At 41.2% G+C, this 21,533-nt stretch overlaps 2 protein-coding genes across 5 annotated transcripts in view; both read right to left on the reverse strand.

Annotated features, from left to right (window-relative positions):
- The window catches only part of SMC1B (structural maintenance of chromosomes 1B), a 387,986-nt gene that overhangs the window by 293,753 nt on the left and 72,700 nt on the right, over positions 1 to 21,533 (reverse strand). The gene's annotated exons all lie outside the window — the stretch shown is intronic.
- WNT7B (Wnt family member 7B) overlaps positions 1 to 21,533 on the reverse strand; it is a 112,687-nt gene that overhangs the window by 11,882 nt on the left and 79,272 nt on the right. For all 4 annotated transcript variants that reach the window (XM_083440913.1, XM_083440912.1, XM_083440911.1 and 1 more), the window contains exon 2: positions 16,985 to 17,211. In XM_083440913.1, coding sequence (XP_083297039.1) covers positions 16,985 to 17,211 — 227 coding nt within the window. The remainder of the gene's footprint in view (positions 1 to 16,984; positions 17,212 to 21,533) is intronic.

Consider the following 21,533-nt stretch of genomic DNA (forward strand, 5'->3'; position numbering starts at 1 on the left):
TGGAGCAAAGAGAAGGTAGCTATGCCCCGATGAAATCCACCCTATGCTTCCCAGCCAACTGGCATTTCAACCGTCTGCCCAGTCAGGATGTAGGTAGTGCTGCTATCCCCAAGTGGCTCATGAAGCACCTTGCAGGAGAGAGAAGGGAGTCTGCTGCTTGGCCGTGACTGACGTGGGTATCTGGGACCCTTGTGATTTGGCACCGGGGGCTGCCCGCACAGCACACTAAAGGCACACAGCTTCCAAGTGGCTGGCAACGTCCTCTAGTCAGGGCATCAGGACACCTTTCCTTTTTTTTAATTGGAAATAAAGTTTTCTCAGCAGTGATAGAAGCCTTCTTTGCCTCCAGCAAACCACCACATTAGCTATGGGCTGGATTCTGGTTGGAGGGTAGGATTGTCTTGGCGGTTTGGGCCCTCTCCTACATCGGTGTGCCACCAGTTGAATTTCCCACAATGCCCTGGGGTGCCCAGGTTAGGACCACTCCAGAGAAATATCATGTCAAGATCCCCGTTCATGGATTCAAGGACAGCTTTTTGTATTTTATCTGTGGTTTTTTAATTTGTGTAAGCTGTGTTGAGTTCCAGTCTGGGGAAAAGGTGGGATGCAAATAAATTCAATATAATAATAATGTGGGGATAAAGCATGGAGAAGGTACAGAAATGTGCACACAGACTTCCCTCCCAACATCACAACAGCCAAGCAGACAGTCCTTATTTCACTCCTGAGTTAGGGACGGAAGGATCAGTCTGTTTCCAGCCCATGACAGCTTTGCATGTTATATCATAGAATTGTAGAGTTGAAAGGCACCCTGGGGGTCATCTAGTCAAGCCCCCTGCAATGCCGGAATATGCAGCTGTCCCATACAGGGATCAAACCTGCAACCTTGGCATTGTCAGCACCACACTCTAACCAACTGAGCTATCCAGTAGTGTTCATTCATAAATCTGTTCAGTCTCATTTCTGATTCAATCTGCTTTTTTTTTTAAAGTGCATTATTTTAAACATTTTCCCCCAAAAAAATAAATAGTATTTACATATTCTATCCTAAATACGTGTTATTTATATGTGCTTTGCTATGGGTTTTTCTGATTGAGGCATGCATTGTGACCCACATATTAGTCCAGAAAGTACAAATAAAATTAGTTCTCCCAGAAATACAGACTGAAGAAAATCCTTGTGGTTCCCTTGTTCGAGTGAAGGTGCTTTAAATTCTCCGTGCAGTTATGATCCCTGCACAATCAGGGTTCACAATCATGGTGAGGATTTGCCCCGCATTCAGCCAAATGAGTGGAGAACCTCTTTCCAGACCTCTGGCTTCAATGGGTGGGGGTGGGGGTGGAGCCAAGAGGGACTTGGGGGGGACGGACCCTCCAGCCTTCAGCTCCTTTTTGGATGCAGACAACTACTGCCTTTTTCAAATGTAAAAAAGAAGACGATTCAATCCGCAGCTGAAAGGGATCAGTTCTAGTTAACACAGTCTCAAAGAGCTAAATTTCTAATTTAATTTTGCAAATCCAGACTGTAACCTGAGGTAGAATATATACAGTATGGCTCAGTTTCAACATGTCTGTCAACACAACTGAAATGAAATCATTTGCTTTAGTCGGGAAGAATAGACAATTTGACTGTGGAATCTTGTAAAATATGAACAAGAGCTGAAAGGAGTCAGCTCAGATATTCTCCTCTGAAAATTTTCATGTTGAATATTCACAGCCATGTTCTGAATTTCTGAATATTTGCTAAATATTACTACCATATTTACTCAGATCTAATGCTCACCTTTTCTGGTCAAATTATGTTGCAAAAGTTAAGGCACACATTAGATTCAATGGCACATTAGACTCGAGATAATACTTTTATTTCAGTCGTTTATATATGACTTTGATGTTCAGTATATGGTGTTTGACAGTTTATATTTGACAGTATTTGCCGGCTGATGATATGCAATAGTGTTTAGTAGTTTATAACTGAAATATACTGTAATTACATTTACTTAACAGTACAGTACAGCATTTAGTAGCTGGTAGTAACTGATACATGACATGAACCAGTATTTGGTTTTAGAGGTCCTAATCCAACTGGGCAACTATGTGGTTACTGGAGACTCTGAATTTAAAATAAATAAATAAAATACTAACATAATAACATGAGTTACTATTTATGTTCATACATAGAGTTCATCTGGTTGAATGTAATTGTGCAAGATAACATGATAACAGAAATATATATGTGTATGTGTATTACCTAATTTGGTAAAAATAATAGCAATAATTGTATGTAAAAGGTGGAATATAAATCTAGTAGTAGTAGTAATTATAATACATTATGAAATACAATAAAAAATAAAAAATAATTTTAAGTGTTAAATGGGTGTAGTGATACACTGATGGACAAAGATATTAGCCCATATGGAGGTGGGGGGGGGACCAAAAATTTTTGGTGAATGACAATCTTCATCAGGGGCAAAGAAATGGTGACCATATAAATAAATGTCAACCTTAAGGCAAATAATTATAGACATAGACATGAATTACAACAGAGCAGCCCATGATTAAAAATGTGACAAACCCCCAACCTCAGCTGAGAAACACACCAAACATGCAGAATATAATGAAACATTATAAAAATAAGTGAAAAGAAGGAAGTGGTTTAGATTTCTCATTGAAAAGCATTTTTATAATGTAAATATCTTCACGTAAAACAAGAACACATTACATTAGGCAGAAAAAGGTTCCCTTCCTCTGCCTTAGGACTCTACAGAATCCAATATTAAGGTCTTCTCTGAGGTAACATCCCCGTGTCTCCTCCTCCTCCTCCTCCTCCTCCTTGCCCTCCCAGCATGGGAGATAGAAAGAGAAGAAACTGAGCAATGGCCCTTCAGCATGCCAGAAGCGTAGCCCTACTCAGAAGTGGGATCTGCTACCGATCACCCTGTTATTTCAGCGGATTGGATTCAGACTTAATCACAATTAGAGGAGTATGAATGAGTCTGGATTCCAGCCCAGAAAGAACTAGCCTGCCTGTGCATCCCCCATCAATCAAGGAACAGGAATGTGGGAATGCCATCTCCAAAAATAGCATCCCAGAAAATAATTTGCAATGATTTCAGATATTACAAAATTTTTGAATAACCAAGGCAATGGATTACTTCTAATCTGAAACAGTTTGCTTATTCCAAACATTTGGATTTATTTCTAATATTAGGATAGAACTTGAGAAATGTGATTCCCAGAATGATGTTCGTGACTACGTTGGTGAAGGTTGTTGTAATGAGAATATTTGCAAGGGAAATCAATGGGCTTTGCCAATCTTACTGATTTCCCTCTTGCAGATTCCTACTTGCCTCACATAGATTGGGAATCCTTGAGATCTGTCATTTATTAACAAAAAAAAGGGGGGGTGAGATTTGCTACCATTTATTTGTGAGAAGGAATACAACAGAAACTGAAATGTTACAATAATCAAAGCTACCATCTGTATCTTGCTGTTGGTGACTCATACCTTCTCTGATTACAATTAATTATTATAAAATAATGTTAAAGTCATTGTATATGTTTCTTTGTACAATCTTCACATTTCCATAAACTAATTCATTTTTTACTTGTGTCTTTATTCTAGATGCTTGGTTAAGATCATTTAGTATTATCTATATGATCTTCCAGCAATATTTTTACTTGGTAAAGTAAGTTTCCCATATTGGAACTTAGCTATTGACTAACCAAAACCCATCTCTGAACACTACTGGACTTTGAGAACATTCAAAGCTATATTTTGTGGCTCAGATTGGTCTCTAATTCAAACAATCCAATTGGAAATATTAATATCACCAAACATAACAACAAATATTCCTCATGGAAATTGGATATTAAAACCCACCACTAGTCATATTACTAGATGGTGATGTTACTGATGGTTATCTTTTGTAAAAATGTGTACCATGAAAGTCACAAGCCCTGAGTTCATCCATTCGGATGGATTCGCATTAAGTGTTATTCATGTGGTGGAAAGGAATGCTCTTCCATTCCACTAGACAGTGCCCTGCCACCAAACATATGAACCGGGGCAATTTCTAGGATTGCAACTTAAGTATGCTGACCAGATACAAAGGAGGACGGGGACACCAAGATTCTGTAGGCCCTTTGGCAAGGTGATCTTAGTGCCCCACATAACCTCAAAGACACTGGGCATTGCGCCCGACCTTCTTAGGTGCCTTCAATCCATTGTGAGTCTGACCTTCCAAGGTGTTATAATCAACTTCTGAAAATTCTGGCTGGAGGAAAACTACCGTATTTTCCATGTATAGGACGGTTTTTTAATTATTATAATTAAATGTTAAAAATTAGGAGGAGGAGGTAACAGTGGCAATGGTGAGGTGGTCCCAGGATTTTGGCCATTCAATAACCATGGCCCAATGGGAAAATTTATGGAAGGTCAATTGGAAATTCACAAATTGTTACACGATTAGAGAGAACTTTCAAAAAATGCAACATCGATGGTATCTAACACCATGGAAACTTTCAAAAATGTATAAAAATGTGTCAAGTAATCGTTGGAGATGCAGAGACTCAGGAACATTCTACCATATGTGGTGGACATGTAGGAAAATACAGGTATTCTGGGAGAGTATACATGCAGAACTGCAAAAAATGCTAAAGATCTCTTTCAATAAAAAAAACAGAGGCCTACCTCCTAGGAATAACAGATTTGGATATTTCACAAAAGAGGAAGGGTATCTTTTTATATGCGACGACGGCAGCAAGAGTTTTGATCGCAGCAAAATGGAAGAGTAATGAAATCCCCTCTATACAAGATTGGATCCAAAAGCTGACAGAATATGCCGAATTAGATGGTTTATCAGAAAAAATAAAGAATAAATCAAAACAGGAATTTGTTTCTAAATGGGAGGTTTTCAAAGAATATCTGAAAAATAAATATAGTAGTTTAAATTCTGTTGCAGCATTCGAGGAACTTCAGTAATAGTTGCAAGGTAGATATCAGAAATTAGATTTATTGAGAATAAGTTTAATTATGAAAAAAATGTGTATTGGCAATAAGTAATATGAATTTGAAATATGGAATAGACAGGAGGTTGGGTCTTTAGTGTTAAGACCAATAGATGTTTATTGTTTGCTAAGAATATTATGTGTCTATGGTTATTTTTGTAATTTGTGTGTAATTTGGTATTTGGGTTTGTTGTTGTTGTTGTTTTTCTTGTTGTATAAATAAAAAACTTTAAAAAAAGAAAAGAAAAGAAACAGATTTACCAAGACTAGACCTTAGCTACTATTAAAGTACCCTGACAGTTAGGTCCAGTCATGGCCGACTCTGGGGTTGCGGTGCTCATTTCGCTCTATAGGCCGAGGAGCCGGTGTTTGTCCACAGACAGGTTCCAGGTCATGTGGCCAGCAGGCCTAAGCCACTTCTGGCAAACCACAGCAGCACACAGAAACGCCGTTTACCTTCCCGCTGGAGCGGTACCTATTTATCTACTTGCCCTGCGTGCTTTCGAACTGCTAGGTTGGCAGGAGCAGGGACCAAACAATGGGAGCTCACCCCGTCGCAGGGATTCGAACTGCCGACCTTCTGATTGGCAAGCCCTAGTCTCTGTGGTTTAGACGACAGCGCCAGCTGCGTCCCTTAGCTACTATTAGTATACAATTAAATGGGCATTTGTAGCAGTGAGAATATCAAAGATACATTTCCCTTTACTTTAAAAGAGGCAACTTTTTGGTTTCCCATCGCAGAGTAATTTACAGTTGTGTGATGTAGAACTTATTTAAGTCTGTATGGCAGTAGTAGTTAGGTGCCTGTCTCCCAGGAGAAAAGCCCCAAAGCTGACCAGCACAAATATCTAGGCATCTTATCATCCAGGATATCTAGGAGCAGTGCCAGAAAAGTGTACAAGTTCCTCAATTTCACTTTTAAAAGCTTACGTGGCCATCTTGGGAAAGATTGAAAGGCTATATTTAATACGTTCTTTCTTGTTACACACACTGCAGATCATAAATATTCACCGAAATCAAGTGTGCCCTAAACTCTCAGTTGATGCCACTTATAACACCTGGAGCCTGCGGCATATCTGTATATACATTTTAAAGATCTTAAGTTTAAACTTTGTGTTCAAATATATATCCAACAAGATACTAAAAAGGTGAAAATTATATAAAGGAACTGACACAAAATACGGAGGGCTGGTTCACTTTCTGCTGCTGCAGCAAGGACGGCAAAAGGGGGCAGTCCTAGACCCCTCGCTCTGCTACAGGCAAATGTTATTCCTGTTCCGCACCTTTCTTATTGGACTTGTTAAAAGCAATCACATCTGCATATGTTCCTTTAAAAATCAAGGAGGCGGTGTCTGACAGAGAGATTTCCTTTTACCTCCTATGAAACCTATGTTTCATTGTGTCAGTAGTATGTGGAATATTGCCACTAATCCCTCCCCAAAACAAACAAAAACGTGTTGTTGCAGAAAATCCTGTTGAGTAATAGGTCAGAGGAATCCCAGCGAACTCCCCTGCTAAGTGCTTCTGTTTGAACAGTAGTTAATATTACAGTGCCTGCAGTAAAGTAACACAGTTGATCGATGGAGAAGAGAAAGCAAACAATGGGGGGCGGGCGGGGGGCAGGCGGGCGAAGGAGAACGCGAAGGCAGCCTTCCTGAACTGCCAAAGGAAAATAAATGGGAGATGGAAGAGATGAGGGGGAGAAATGTGTTCGTGCCTCGCTACCTGTGTCAGGATGTCATGGCGCATCAATGCGCTAGCAAAAGAGCCTGAGGGGCAGCATGTCTTATTCAGAGAATGGCAGAGCAGATGCAGAACAGTGACTTTATAGTAATCACAGAGGGAACAATCCACTGGGAAGATCTCCTGTGCAAGACTTCAATGATGTCACCCTGAAGGAATAGCATTTTAGCTAATGGATCCTTGAAGAAGGAATTTGGGAGGTTTGGGGGGCCTGCTTAGGGTAGCTGCACAATCAGGTTTGCGTAACCTGTTCCTTCAACCTACCCAAAATCACAGAGAGCTGCGCACAGGAGAGTTTCTCTTTGGCTACCTTTGTTCTTTTGCACTACGTTCCATAGAGGAATCCACATGCCCATGCTATAAGAGAGGTGCCGGTTTTGCCCTCCTGCAACAGGAACAAATATGGGCAAGAAGTAAATTGATAGTATGTGTCAGTTATGTAAGAATCATGCCCAGTAGCCTTTTTCATTTAGCATGCTCGTTGTGGTTGTCTTCTTATGTGCCTTCATCTTATGTGCCATTGCTGGGGTGTGTGTGTCTTATTTTGCTTTTATTTAAATGTACTTTTTGTCTGGGTTATTCATAATCTCTGGCCTAAACTAGCAATAAGTTTTCTTTAAACAATAATGAAAAGGTTAATGTCATCTGTCCCTTTAAAACCAGGACTGTCCTATTTTGGGGGTACATTGGGGTCCCATGGATGCAGGTGGCACTGTGGGTTAAACCACAGGGCCTAGGGCTTGCTGATCGGAAGGTCGGCGGTTCAAATCCCCGCAATGGGTGAGCTCCCGTTGCTCGGTCCCTGCTCCTGCCAACCTAGCAGTTTGAAAGCACGTCAAACTTCCGGCGGGAAGGCAAATGGCGTTTCCGTGTGCTGCTCTGGTTCGCCAGAAGCGGCTTAGTCATGCTGGCCACATGACCCAGAAGCTGTACGCCGGCTCCCTTGGCCAATAAAGCAAGATGAGCGCCACAACCCCAGAGTCGGCCACGACTGCACCTAATGGTCAGGGGTCCCTTTACCTTTACCTTGGGGTCCCGTTTAGCCCCCTTATTTTCTGGTTTGGAAGTCATAAAAATAAAAATTGGCATTTGTGTGCTCACCCAAACTTGCTTGTCTTGCCCCAACCAAAGTTGCTAGGTCGAAACTACTATTCAACCCAGGCAGGAAACTGCCCCTGATGCTAAGAGCAGGGAAATGATCATTGGTGCCACAACAGAATGGAAGGGCTATTATTTAAAGAGGGGGTTGCACATTGAATGTAATCACACCTTTAACATAACAACTGCTTACGGTATAAAACTGATAGGTGAAGGTTCCGCTACACACAAGAAAGTTTGTAGGATGTAACACACTTTCTTAGACTGCCTGGTGCAGATCCCCAAGATTAATGTAAAAAACCTCTGGGGTTATTTTGCTGGAAGTCTCCTTGCTGATTCCATGTGCTGCATGGGAATCATTTTTATCCAGAGAGTTATGAAAATAATAATTTGAAGTGCTTGGCCTTTAGGCTCCACCCCTTTAAAAAACATTCATATTCCAAAATGCATTTAGGGTGGGGATGAGTTTATTTTTAGCTGCAAACTTGCAGTATAGCTGTCTGTCATATAAACATTTCTTGGCTTGACTGCCGTAATACATGACGCAAACTAAAGTTAATGTACAGTCCTTGTATGTTTTTGTATAACAAAATGATTTATTTTTCAAAAGACTGCCCAAATGCTCATATACATAATAACAAAAAAACAAAAAGCATGCTATTTTACAAAATCCCTGAATTTGGGGTACATTTGTGTTGCATGGACGGTGTTTCTTTCAAACTTTGGAAATGCCATCCAGTGTTTTTTTGTTAAAGAACATGCGGTTTACTAAAAAGAACGTATGTTAAGGAAGAGAGAAGAAAAGGAAGGATGCAACACATGTAACAGTGAATTTTAATTCTATGTTTAGCATTTGCCACTCGATGTAAAGAACCAGACTAGATGACCAACCCTATCATCTATAATTGCAGGGAAGGGATTTCAGCAGCACAGGAACCACAAGCAAATGCTTGAGCATTTTGAAAAGCAAATAGAACCTGCTAAAAGTGTATGTTTTGATGTATTTAATGTACAGCAATGTTTCTGTTTCGTGTGTGTGTGTGCGTGTGTGTGTGATTGTAAGCTCATTGCTTCTGGGACTAGTCCTTTAGGCTGCAATTCTACACACTCAGTGGGACTTAACTGCAAGTAAACATGCAAAGGGCTGGGCTGTTAACTTGTTACTGTGCAAAGCACCATAAAAACTGTGGAGCTATAAATAAACAACAATAGTAGTAGTAATAAAAATAATAAGGCACTAGGCATCCAGACTTTCAGGTCTATAGATAGGCTGTGAAGAAATCAGGATTTCACTTGTTTTGCTCAGCTGGCTCTTGCAGCTTCAATTCATGTCAGAACACAGTAAAGTGCTGAAGGCAAACATTTTTCATCTTCTAGAGTTCAGAAGAGAGTTTGGCATAATTAGCTGCAAAAGGGCTGAACAAGGTATTTGAGGAAATCTGACAACTATCTGGCATGTGTCTAACTAGACTAAAGAGGAGGGTTTTGTTTTAGCTCTTATACTTCACAATAGAAACCTCACAATGTTCTGGGATCCAGGGATTTATTAAGTAAGTCATATGTCTAGACCAGCCTTCTCCACCTTGGTGACCTCCACAGATTATGATTCCCATCAACCTGAGTGACATGGGCTGATGAAAGCTGAAGCCCCAAACATCTGGAGGGCACGAGGTTGGTGAAGGCTGATTTAGGCTGCTGCCTTTCAGGGCCCTTTAAACAAAATTGCAATGGTTTAAAAAGATAAATACAGAACTAAAAATGTTTTGCTGAACTTAAAATGGTAAGATATTTAACACTTGCAACTGAATCTAAAGTGCTTCAGACAGCATTCCTATGCCTACTCAGAAGTAGGCTCCATTGAGTTCACTTAGACTTACTCCCCAGTAAGTACTGAAGTGTTAGTCTAGTTGTTATTGCTTTGCTTGCTTTTGAATTTGAAAGGTATCAAACATGAAACCTTATCTAAATGGTCCAATGCTAAAGACCATTGCATGCCAATCAGATGCTATCAGATACTCTGTAGCATTGTATATGTCAGCTATCAATTAAATAAATGAAATACTATTGCATATTCAACATCATCAAAACTTGAAATTAAATCTCATGTAATACCAAATGCAGATATCAATCTATGACAGAATATTCAGTGACGTGCCTGCCTGGATATAGTGTTTGACTATAGCAAGGGACACTGAGTTCAGACCCCCACTTATTTATGAAATTCATTAGCTAAGCATGAACTAGTCAGAAACTCTCAACCTAATGTACACTGCATAGTAATTTTGAGAGCACTGTCCATAAGGTACAAATGTGGCCAGTTATAGATGATTTTATTTAATAATAATTAAGAAGAGAATTCCAGGTAGAATTTTTAGAATTCCATTTATCTTATCTTGGACCTTTTCAGGGTGGGGTGAGGCTTATCTTCTAGAATCACATCAGATTTGGTGTGTTTGTATTTCTGGTACTCTCTACTTAATTCATGACACACACATATTTACCATTTGCATTTGCTTGACCAACATTTGAATCTCCACCATCCACAAGTGCGCCAACTCTAGGGGGCCATTTTGTCACCACCCCCATCAATCTCTGTTGGAAAGGGGCCAGGACCCCCTGAATGCTGAGGGAGTCCGGTGTGCACCTTATGCATGCGATGTCACACACATCGCACATTGTGTGTCCCAGCTTCAATGGCCAACTCTTCCAGAGTGCTTGGCCTTCTCCAGAAGACGAGACATCACTCAGGCATCATGCATGTGACATCACGCACACACAATGTGTGCCACCCTCCAACCAGGCACCTCCGACCATCCAATACTACTAGTTATAGCTTGAAGGAAGGAATTCTTCTTGGTGTGTCTCACAGCACAATCTGAACTATGTCTACTCAGAAGTAAATCCTAATGAAATCAAAGGGGAGGGGGTTACTTCCAGGTAAGCAGGGTTACAACTGTGGCCTTAAGGTATGCATATGACAAACTGGAACCTTGAGCTTCTCATTATCTATCATCTTTTGCTTTCTTAGCAGTAACAATAGCCTCCCACTTCTTATCTCACTAGAGCCAAGATAATCTTTAGATAGGCTTCTCTTTTCTCCATAAGAAACCTTGTTGTTGGTTTTTCCCTGCTTCCAGGCTGCCTGATGATAAAGCTGGAATTCCACAGCATGTATTGCTTTCTGCTGATTTACTGCTTCAAGGACAGCTAAACAGCAGCAGCACTTTGCAGCTCTTTCCGATGGTTCCTCTTAGCATTGCCCCAGCTTGCTGGCTACCCGGGCCTGATGCAATGTGGCTGAAATAATTCCAACAGCCATCCTTCCTGACACACATATTTGGATAATTGGTGTCTTTAGACATAGTCTGACTTAGTGGCTCTTTCAGAAGCCGAAAATAGGCTCTATTGGTAAAAGATACATGCTTACATCCCAGTTTGTATTCATTTTAATGCCATGTAATGCCATTATAGTGTAAGCCCCACCCCCAACCCAGGTGTCCTTTTATTTTGCACTCTTGTTTTCCCTAACAACTTAAAGAACAGTTTGGGAAGGAGCATTTTTGTCAGGGACATGAGCCGAGAGAAAGAGTTAACTGCTTACTCTGGGCACCAGGGTCTCATAAAATCATCGGGAAGCGTGCTTACGAGATAATCTAGTCCAAGGGTGGGCAGGCCTCAGTCTTTGGAGATCTACTTTGTTTTTGTTTTGTTACTGGATCCTTGAAACCCATTGACCAGAGCCTGGTGCATAGGATAGACGTTTCAAATGAAATAATTTTGAGCCCAGGAATTTGTTTAGAGCACCAGAGCTGAACTGAGGTCACAATCCTGCCACACAAAAAGCCACTCCTGGTTAGCTTCTCCCCTACCCACATTTCAATAGTTTTGTTTGTTTGTTTGTTTGTTTGTTTGTTTGTTGCATGGTGTGTATGTCATTTTTATCTTATTATTGCTATACAGGAGATAGGTTGCTTTGTTTGTTTGTTTGTTTGTTTAATTTGTGTACCACCCTTTATCCGCAGATCTTGGGGCAGTTCACAACATAAATCCTTGCCAGTTTACTTCAAAGCACAAGAGTAAATTGTGATCTAGCTTCTGACCTCCACTGATCTAGTTCAAACTCAATGAAGAACCTGCAAAGCAGGATGCAACCACATCATCCTTGAGCCACGAACATGTGCTTAAATGCCTTCTGCAAAGGGGAAGCCACCAGTTCTCAAGGCAATTCTCTTTCACAGTTGACCAGTTCATGTTGTTAGAAAGTTCCTTTTCATGTTTAGTGAAGAACTGCTTCCCTGCAATTTCCATCCTTTGGCTCTAGTCCTGCCCTGTGAAGACATCTGTTCAACCATTTGCATGAAGTGCCCACCAGGCTTTTGAAGACATTGTCATGGGCTCTCCTTAATCTTCTACTCTCTAGGATAAACATAACCAACCATTTGATCTGGACAGACCTTTCCCAGTTATTGCCCAAAATTTAGAGATCCAATAATTTCCATTGTCTTCTCTATTTCAGCCTTGATACTGACCATCTGCTTTGACTTGACCTAAAGATGCCACAGATTGGAGAGGGGATTCTGCATGTCTAAAGTGTGTGCTCTGTGGCTGAACCCTGCCTCTTCTCCTTGCAGCACAGGCACAAGCATGTCTTAAGAGTTTCCCTGTCTGGTACATGAATTGGACATGCTAAGTTTCCTGAGGCTCAGAACCTGATGCAAAGAGGTGGCATCTGGTGGGAGGAGAGTGCGGACCTTGCCATCATCTGATGACTTCTCTTTAAAGCAGCATTACTGACCTCTTTTCTGCCTTCAAAATGAAAACTCTCCAAGTGTCCCAATTTTCCAGAAATAGTTTCAGAATTACAGAAGCCATCTCGGTTTCTGATTTGATCCTGGAATGTCCCTGTTTCCCTTTTTCCTTCCCTCCACTTCTCAGAGAACAATTAAAAGTGATGGAGGGATCAGATGCTTGCGCCCCCCCCCACCATCCTGTCCTTTTTGGAAAGCAGAGACTTTGCTGTGTAGGTGTGGGTGCACAAATGGAGTCCTGTTTATACTGCAAAAAGGTACATGCATCAAATAAAAGGAAATAGTGAAGCTGTCATCACTATTCTGGCAGCCCTTCCTATAATTTTGAAGGAAAATGTCACCAACACTTTAAATTATTTAATTGCAATGCTTCAACAGCCAGCAATTTTTCAAGGAAATGCATGCAGTCTTTATTCCTTTATGGTAGCCTTACACTGCAGTACTAAGCATTTTTACTCAGAAGTAAGTAAGAATTCACTCAGTTTACTTTTTGGTATGTTCCTGCTCATTTTCACAGTTTCTGTCGTTGTTGCTGCTGCTGCTGTCACCCACCTTTTCCCCTGACTCAAGGCAGCTTACAGCTAAAAATGTATTTCATTCCATTTATCTGTGGAAGGTATTGTACACAATCCCTTCCCTCACACATTTTTTCTTTACGACAATCCTGTGAGGTAGGTTCGGTGGAGAGGTTGCAACTGGCTCAAGGTGACAGATGTACCATACATGATGTCAGCAAGATCAACCGCGGGAAAAGCTTTCTGGTGTAGAATAGGACGCCCTTATTTTCATCTGAGAAATGTTGGAGGGTATGAAAATATATTTATATGGCTGGTCCTTGTGTGCTTCAACCTACCTCTTTCTCACTGGGGACAAATTAGACATGAAGACCAGAGATCCATGACCAACTTTCCTGCGTCCTTGTGCATGAAATTCATTTCAGAAACATGGTACTGTGTGTCAACCTCCCCCCCCCCCACATAGCATTTCCCCTCTTCTTAAAGTTCCTATTTGCTTTCATGGGAAACTATCAGGGAGCAACCTGTGTGCCTTCAAGGGCCAGATGCAGTGATGAGAGGCTGTATGGGGGCTGCTTGCTGCGGGGGGGGGGGGTCAGCAGGGAGTGGAGCCATTCTCATTCACTTGCTCACTCACTCCTTCTCTCTCGTGGACCACCCTTCCCCATATGAACCTTCCTGGACCCTGATCTTGCCACCTGGGGCTCTTCTCTGCATGGCCTCCTCTGTCGTCTCCCCTCAGGGTTCCCTGCCTTGCACCAAATCTGTCATTGTTTTGGCACACTTTTGTTTTTTGAGATGTTTGGGCAGCACCAACAATATGGCTGTATTGGTAAATCTGCTTTTAATATGTTAGTTGAATTTTATTATTGTATTTTATTTTATTTTACTTGGTGGTAAATTGCTTTAAGACTTCTTACCTTTAGGACTTACCCTTGAAGGTATGTCCAAATCTGTTACATACCCCCCTTCCAGGTGTGGGTTGCCCACCTCTTACATGGATTACGACTATAATTCACATGTTTATGTGATGGTACCACCTTCACGAGATCAGCATACACAAATCAGCCTGTAACAAGCATCACCCCTCCTCATTTCTGATGAGGTAAAGTTTAGCACTCCTCTGCACTGTTTAAAATTCTCTAATTTCTTCTCTTTATTATCTTCCAGATTATTTTGAGCTTCCATTCTTCATATCTCACTCCCACACCCCATACCCCCAATTACTGGAGTAAAAACAAATATATCAATATAGATTTTCCCATAATAAATATACAGATGTTTTATAATAAACATAACATCAACCTGACATTAACAGTAACCAAATAGTTAAATAACAGTGCCAATAATATGACAAAATGACAGTATGAGAAAAAATAACAAAAAAACCGAATAAAAGTAATAATAAGAAGAAGAGTGTTTCACATTAACCAAAAAGCGGTCTGAATTGGTTCAGGATTTCTTTCTGACTTTAATAATTTGAACCATATCACAAGGATGCTGGAAATGCTGTCTTTGCATCCTGGGTGTATTTTGTGGTGCATAGAAAAAGTTCAGAATGCTGTATTCAGTACTGAATTCAGCACCCATAAAATCTTAGCTTCTTTTTTTTTTAAAAGCAAGTTTTTGACCTAATGGCTGTGAAGCTAGATTTGAAAGGCCAGAACTAGACATGACTCAAGTTGCCTGGAAACCACCAAAACAACAGACTCAGGCCTCCATTTCTTTTCTGAAATGCATGATGCCGTGCCATCCTCTTTCTCTGAGCTTAGTTCACTTTGTGGGCTGCTGATTGTGGAGACAGGGCAGGGATGAGTGTGGGGAGCAAACATGTGGCCTGAATGGTTGATGCTGTTGTGTTGTTTTTTATTACATGCTGCTTGTGGAGGGTGTGGGAGAGGAGACCTGGAGTTGCTATCCAAAATATATGAGCGATGCTTGCTGTGACCTCAAAGGCAAAGGGGGCAGCATCTCATTGTCCTGTCCCAAAATTAGAAAAATATATATGAAAATAATAAACTACGCCACACACATTTACGTAAAATGGGGGGAGCACATTTGCTGAGTGTATAATTTGCATGGTTCGCAGAATTCAGATTTCCTTGACACAAAGCTTGGTTTGCCTGTATGCAGAATTTTAATTCCTTTATTGGCATTTACCAAGCTCTGATTATGGGTTCATCAAAGCTCCACATGGTCTTTGGTGGAGTTCTTTGCCAGAGACTGCAGCTGGGGCTTCCTGCATGCGGCTGATGTCCATTGCCACTAAACCATGGTCACTATGCTGCTGACTTCCCAGATGATAAATAGACTTAAGGTAGCAGTGGCTAATGCTTTTTGACCCAGGGACTATAGTCAACCTTGGCCAACACTCTGAGGCCCACAAGACCACACACACACACACCCCACAGAGAGAGAGTGCACCCAGGCAGACATATGTGAGCATACAGCCCCACTTCCTCAGCTGAGCTGTGGCGATTATTGCACCCTGTTCACTCAAGTAATTTGGGAGGGGGGTGGTTTGCATCCCCATCAGTCCACTGGGTTCTGCCCACCCCAAGACTGTGTTGACTTTCTTTTCCTTTTCTTTTCCACTTCTGCCAAAATCTGTGGGGTCTTGGGGAAAGCAGAAAAAAATGCTTGTGGGGCAGAGATTAGGCCCCCAAACTAAGAGTTATCACCCCTGACTTAAAGCAGTCTGTTATCACAGGAGCAGATCAGAGTCTAGCCCTTAAATTATTCAATCAGTCTTTTAATCATAAATTACTGAAAATCTGCAGATCCTACATTCCTCTGAAGGTGTTCAAGAGTCCCCTTTCCCCAGCTATTATTATTCTTGTGGTTTCTTACCCCTCTACTTAACCTTCTGCTTTGGCTTCAGATGAACCTACAATCCCAAAGCAAAACACAGCTGAAATGGCCATGTTTAGTCTGAGTTTGGTTTAAACCATAAAAAGCCACCAAGCACCACATCAATCAGAGTCAGACATTTTTGGGAGTTCCCCAGGTTCACTGAACAAGTTCACGAACTTGGTGAATATTTTGGTTAATGTAGTTCAGGGATGGAAAAAGGCCCAATTCTTACCAGAGATACAATTGATAGTTGTTCACCCTGAAACTTTGAATGTGAAGACCATCATCTTCCAGCAAACACAGTCATTTTCCATACTAGTACAATATTAGGTCCATGTTCACATGCTTCCAGCATATTACCAACACACACAAAAAAGAAGAAAACCCTTCCCCATAATTGGCTCCAACATGGAACCCGAAATTTGCTTCAAATTCATTTTAAAAAATGTCTGCGGTAGATCTAAGGATGCAGTCAGTTACCAGTTCCAATTTCAAAATGAACCCAAGAGACTTGCGGATCACTACTAATATAGCATAGTGGAGGGTGCAGGGCCAATTCACATGAACGAATATTTCTAATCTACATATGAATTGATGCCCTTTACATCAAAAGGAAGAATCTAGGATGCTAAGGGGGGGGAACAAGCACTAGGACTGCACAGTACTGAAGAGCTTTCTGGGGTAAAGGGGAAATGCCTCACACAATTTAAAACAGGATTACTAAGGTTCCACGTTGCATACGTGCCAGAGTTATGCCACTTGGTTTCATTAATCTGTGCCAATATATTGACATTTGACTTGCCACATTAACATGTAGAAAGAAAGAGAAAGAGAGAGAGAGAGAGAGAGAGAGAGAGAGAGAGGTTATCTGATCTACTGAGGATGATAATTACATTTGGCATCTATTATACGCCTGTTAATATGCTTTTCCTCTCCAACATTACTTGAAGGAATCCCTTACCTACTCGAAGTTCTTGACCAAAGACTGTTTTCTCTCCCAGGGCTGAGCAGTTCCACCTGCCATATCGGAACTGGTACTGGCATTCATTGATCCCCATCTGGGCCCCTTCTCCGATCACTATGATGGCATCGGGACGGCTCTGGCAGATTGCTCGCTGCCGAGGGGCCAAGCCTGGGATTTTGTTGCAGATTATGTTTGCTCCTAAAGCCACCACAGATGACAAAGCTCTAAAGGAAAGCAGAGAAGAAGCATTAGAGCTAATGGAAGCCATTAATTCCATTTCCTTGATAGCATAGCATGCTGGACAAGGCAACTGGCTAAGAGCAAAAGGGCTGGAAGGGGGCTCCTATAATTACGCACACTTATCCCAACCTCTTTGGTCTGGCAGTGGGGCTGGAAACCTTGCATGACTTTCGGTAATGCCTAGTTTTGCTTGGGCCAGAGTTACCACATGTGCAATCTGTCTTACAAAACGCTGGCACTTCCAGCTTCTGCCTGTGATCATACGAGGCAACGAGGAGATGTGAGAAATAGATATTAAAAATCTGATTTGGATTTTTGGAAATCTTGCTAACTGAAGGGCAGATTAAGTTTAGTGGGCACTGGCTCCGCCTCACTGCAGAATGCTTTCAAGCCAGTTCATCCCTTTCTAATTTTAAACCACAACATAAAAAGTAGGGGATGACTTTATTCAACCAACATTCACGCTCATTATTATAAACACGAGGTGATGAATGATTAATAGGAGCTTGCGAGCACAAATTTCAGAGTCAGGTTTTTCAGACCTGGAAAATGGTCTGGAACTTTTCACAGAAGTGTCTCAAACATTTAGTCAAAGTAAAAGAAACATTTTCAATAACTGCAGCAGACACGCTTGCAATTTTCATTAAAGTTTTTGTCTTCTGCAGCATGCTATCCCAGTGATAAACAGTTTTGAGGCTGCAATGCCCTTAGCAAAGGGGAGATGAGCCCTGCTGGAAACAGGTTGTGCTTCAAAATGAACCAGGAGTACTAAGCTATGGCTTTAACGCCAGAGCAAGAGATTGTACTGCTTTATTTATTATTTTAAAAACTTATATACTGCTTTTCACTTATCTCAAAGCAGTTTGCAATGTACATGAAACCATTACAATAAATAACAGAACATCCATATAGTCATATAATTTCAAGAACTAAAGCAACCAGAATCAATAAAGTACTCAATAGTCAAGAAATGCTGCAGAAAACTAAAAGGCCTTTAATTGTCTGTGAAAGCCCCTCATAGTTAGTGGTCACCAGATCTCCATAGGGAGTTCATTCCACAAAATGCAACATCTGCACTGCAATACATAGGCAGCCCCTACGAGCCTTGCAGTGGTTTCCATTCTAATATCCAGAGCTGAAGATCAAACAGCACCACAGGGTTGGAGAGGAAGCTTGAACAGTAGGGGTGGTATTCAACTAAGTTTTACTCAGAGTTGACCCATTGAAACTAATGGGGATCTGATGACTTCTCATCCATTACAGAGTGGTACAACAGATGTTGTTGGCTAAACTAACAAATTTGAGGGAACAGAACATCAGACAGGACAACCTTTTGTTTAGATGGAATGTCTTTATTCAACATTATATTAGATAAGGTTTTTCACTAGATATGAGTCATGGGTACTCTCACTGCCCACAGCATTCATGGCACCAGTGCTGCAAGTCCACCATCCATTAACCACATGCAGCAAATAAAAGAAGAGAAAAAGCTTGCAGCAGAGACTGAAACACAATACAATATATGTAATGCCATTTCCAAGGTTGTGCTTTAGAGCAAAGCATCCTTGACGGACACCTTAGCCAGGTAGAGACAAGGTGTGTGCTGTGAACTTGAGGGATGTCTTATGCAACCTCTAAGCTTCCTTGTGCTTTGCGAAAAGTGCAAATGGGAGCATTTTAAGTAGTGGAGTCCTTAGCCAGTCTTGGAGCCCTTGTATAGTGAACTGTGCAAATGCAAGTGTTGAAATATTATAGGGAATAACCATATCTATTTTGAAGTTCCTTTTCCCAGCAGCAGTTTTAGGCATTAAAGAAATGCAAACAGAATATTAACATGCTCATTGTTACATTGGATTCTGGAATTATTGGACCTGTTAAGGATTCAAATTGATCAGGCCTGGTCCTGGCACTTGCTGTGACTAAACAGGGCCTCCTGCAGGCTGGCTTAATTGTTTTCATGCTGTTGCTCTATTGTTAGCTTTATTAATTGTGCTGCTTTTAATTTTTGTTATGTTGTATATATTACTGTACTTTGTGTATTGTTGGAAACCACTCCAGGATGGCATTGTCATGATGAAGCATTGTCTATGGATTGGAGGAGTGAATAGGTCCTCTATTTCCACAGATGCTTCCAGCTGGAGGTTCTGGCTTCCATTCTTTCACAGGAGTCCATGTGACCTAATCTCTGATCATTTGATCAGCTGATGCTCATCCATTCTTGCTTCAAACCCATCTTAGGCTCTCTTTATTATCCTTGCTACTTTCACTATAGGCGACCTAAGACATCAGTGACTGACCATACGCTTTTCAGGCAGAAGGTTGGGTCCCATCCCCAGCTCATATTCAAAATCCCTCCAGTTAAAAAGAATCTTCAATAGCAGAAACATGCCTACCTGAGACCTCAGAGGGCCAGATACTAGGCTAGATGGACCAATTATCTGTTTCAATTTAAGACAGCTTCATTTGTCCCTTTTATACTTTTCCTCCTTCCATAGCCATACATGCTTCTGTGTAGCATCACACTTACAGAGCCCAACAATCAGGCTGCTTCACACAGTCTATGCACATCTCTTGATGTCCCACAGCTGAATGTGTGAACTGGCTCCACTGAGAGAATTGTCTTTATTTATATCTATACCACCCTTCCAATAACAGTCACTCAAAGTAGCTTACAAAAAGAATAATTTAAAAACAGAAGGAGTACATGAAGCAACATGAAACTTCCAGGGCTGGATCTACACATGGAACAGAATCAGGTGACAGAGGCTTGAGATGGTAGAACAGACTGTCCCACTCTGTACCATGCATGGAGGGAGCAATTGCATTTTTACTACTCCCCTACATAAAACAGACCAAAAAATCCTCCCCAGAAGTCAAAGTTTAGCATCTCAAGAGGGAAGGCCATAGGTCACTCTCCTCCCTGCTATACAGGAAGGCTGTTTGTTTAACAAAAGGGAGACTTGAAAGAATATGATCACACACCTGTAGTCTGAAGTGGTGCAGACCGTTCTACCAATGTTAAGTCTCTACTGCCTGATTCTGCCCCATGTATAGAAGCCAGCTTACCTCCATGTTCTGCAATGGCTTATTCACATGTAGAAGCCACCATCTGATGCTGCAGTCCATGAATGAATGAATTGAATGAAGGAATGCAGTGATGAATGTCCATGTATGACTGTTGTGTAGCATCTCTCACATCTGTATCTGAAACGGGACTGACATTCCCTGAAAAGTGCTATGGTCCTGGTGATGCAGGAAGTTTATAAGGCCATCCCTGTTTCTTGACAATAATACACTGATATACTGCTTTATAGCAATTAAAGTACTTGTCATAACTGAGAAAATTTACACAAACTAGAGAGTTCATAGCAGTGGCTCTTGATTCAGAGCTCAGGCTCTTAGCTACTTAACCAGATATAACATTTCCAGATCTCACCTTTCTGGGTGATTTCATTGATCAGAGGGAGAATAAATTTTGCACTTATTTTACAGGCAATCCAATCAAATTCCAAAGCATTACAGTCCCATCCAAGCATTATTGCAATGCCATTCTCAGTGACTAACATAATACAAAAATAATATTTGCTGATCAACTCACTTAATCATGAATGCCAACAGAGTCTGCTTCATGATGGCTCATGTACAAAACCACAGTGGAATGCAGAGATCCAGGCAAGGCATGGCTTTGAAGGTGCTGCTGTAGAGGAGGCAGCTGCCATTCAAAGAAGAAATTTGTGTATATAGAATAGGTACCTGTGGCTTTGCACCATAATTCCATGTCCTATTTGCTCAAAATGCAAGCTTCACATGCATCCTCGCAAGGCAGCATGCAAAGCGCCTGTCCTTAGACAATAATTGTCCTTGGCTTCCAATTGGCTTGTCCTTTAAGCCTGAGGTGGTCTGGGCTCAGGGTGCGCAAATGACCACCTGCTCCCACGCAAACCTGCCCACCTTTACAACTATTCACTGTGTTCTAACTTTAGATTCTTACAGAGCTAGAAAATATTAGACAAATATATGCAAAATAGAAGGCATTTGGTTCCTTTAAAAATATACAGCTGCTGTTGGGGTCTTAGTCCTCTTTTGGCTCAGCCTTACCAATATATCCTCCAGCTTTGCTTTTATCTCACTCTTAAGTGGTTGCCATAAATGATTGCCAGCAGAAATGCTGAGTCATGAGACTGAGGTTTGGAAAATTCTTTATTTATATTAAATAAATGTGCCTAACAATTTCAGGCTTCCTCTTGAGCTATTCCTTGCAGGCTTCCTCATTTTGTTTGTCACACATTCTAATGTGGTATGTTGC

This window comes from Podarcis tiliguerta (genome assembly GCF_965153285.1).
Source record: "Podarcis tiliguerta genome assembly, chromosome: 5".
In the NCBI taxonomy this organism is placed as follows: Eukaryota; Metazoa; Chordata; class Lepidosauria; order Squamata; family Lacertidae; genus Podarcis; species Podarcis tiliguerta.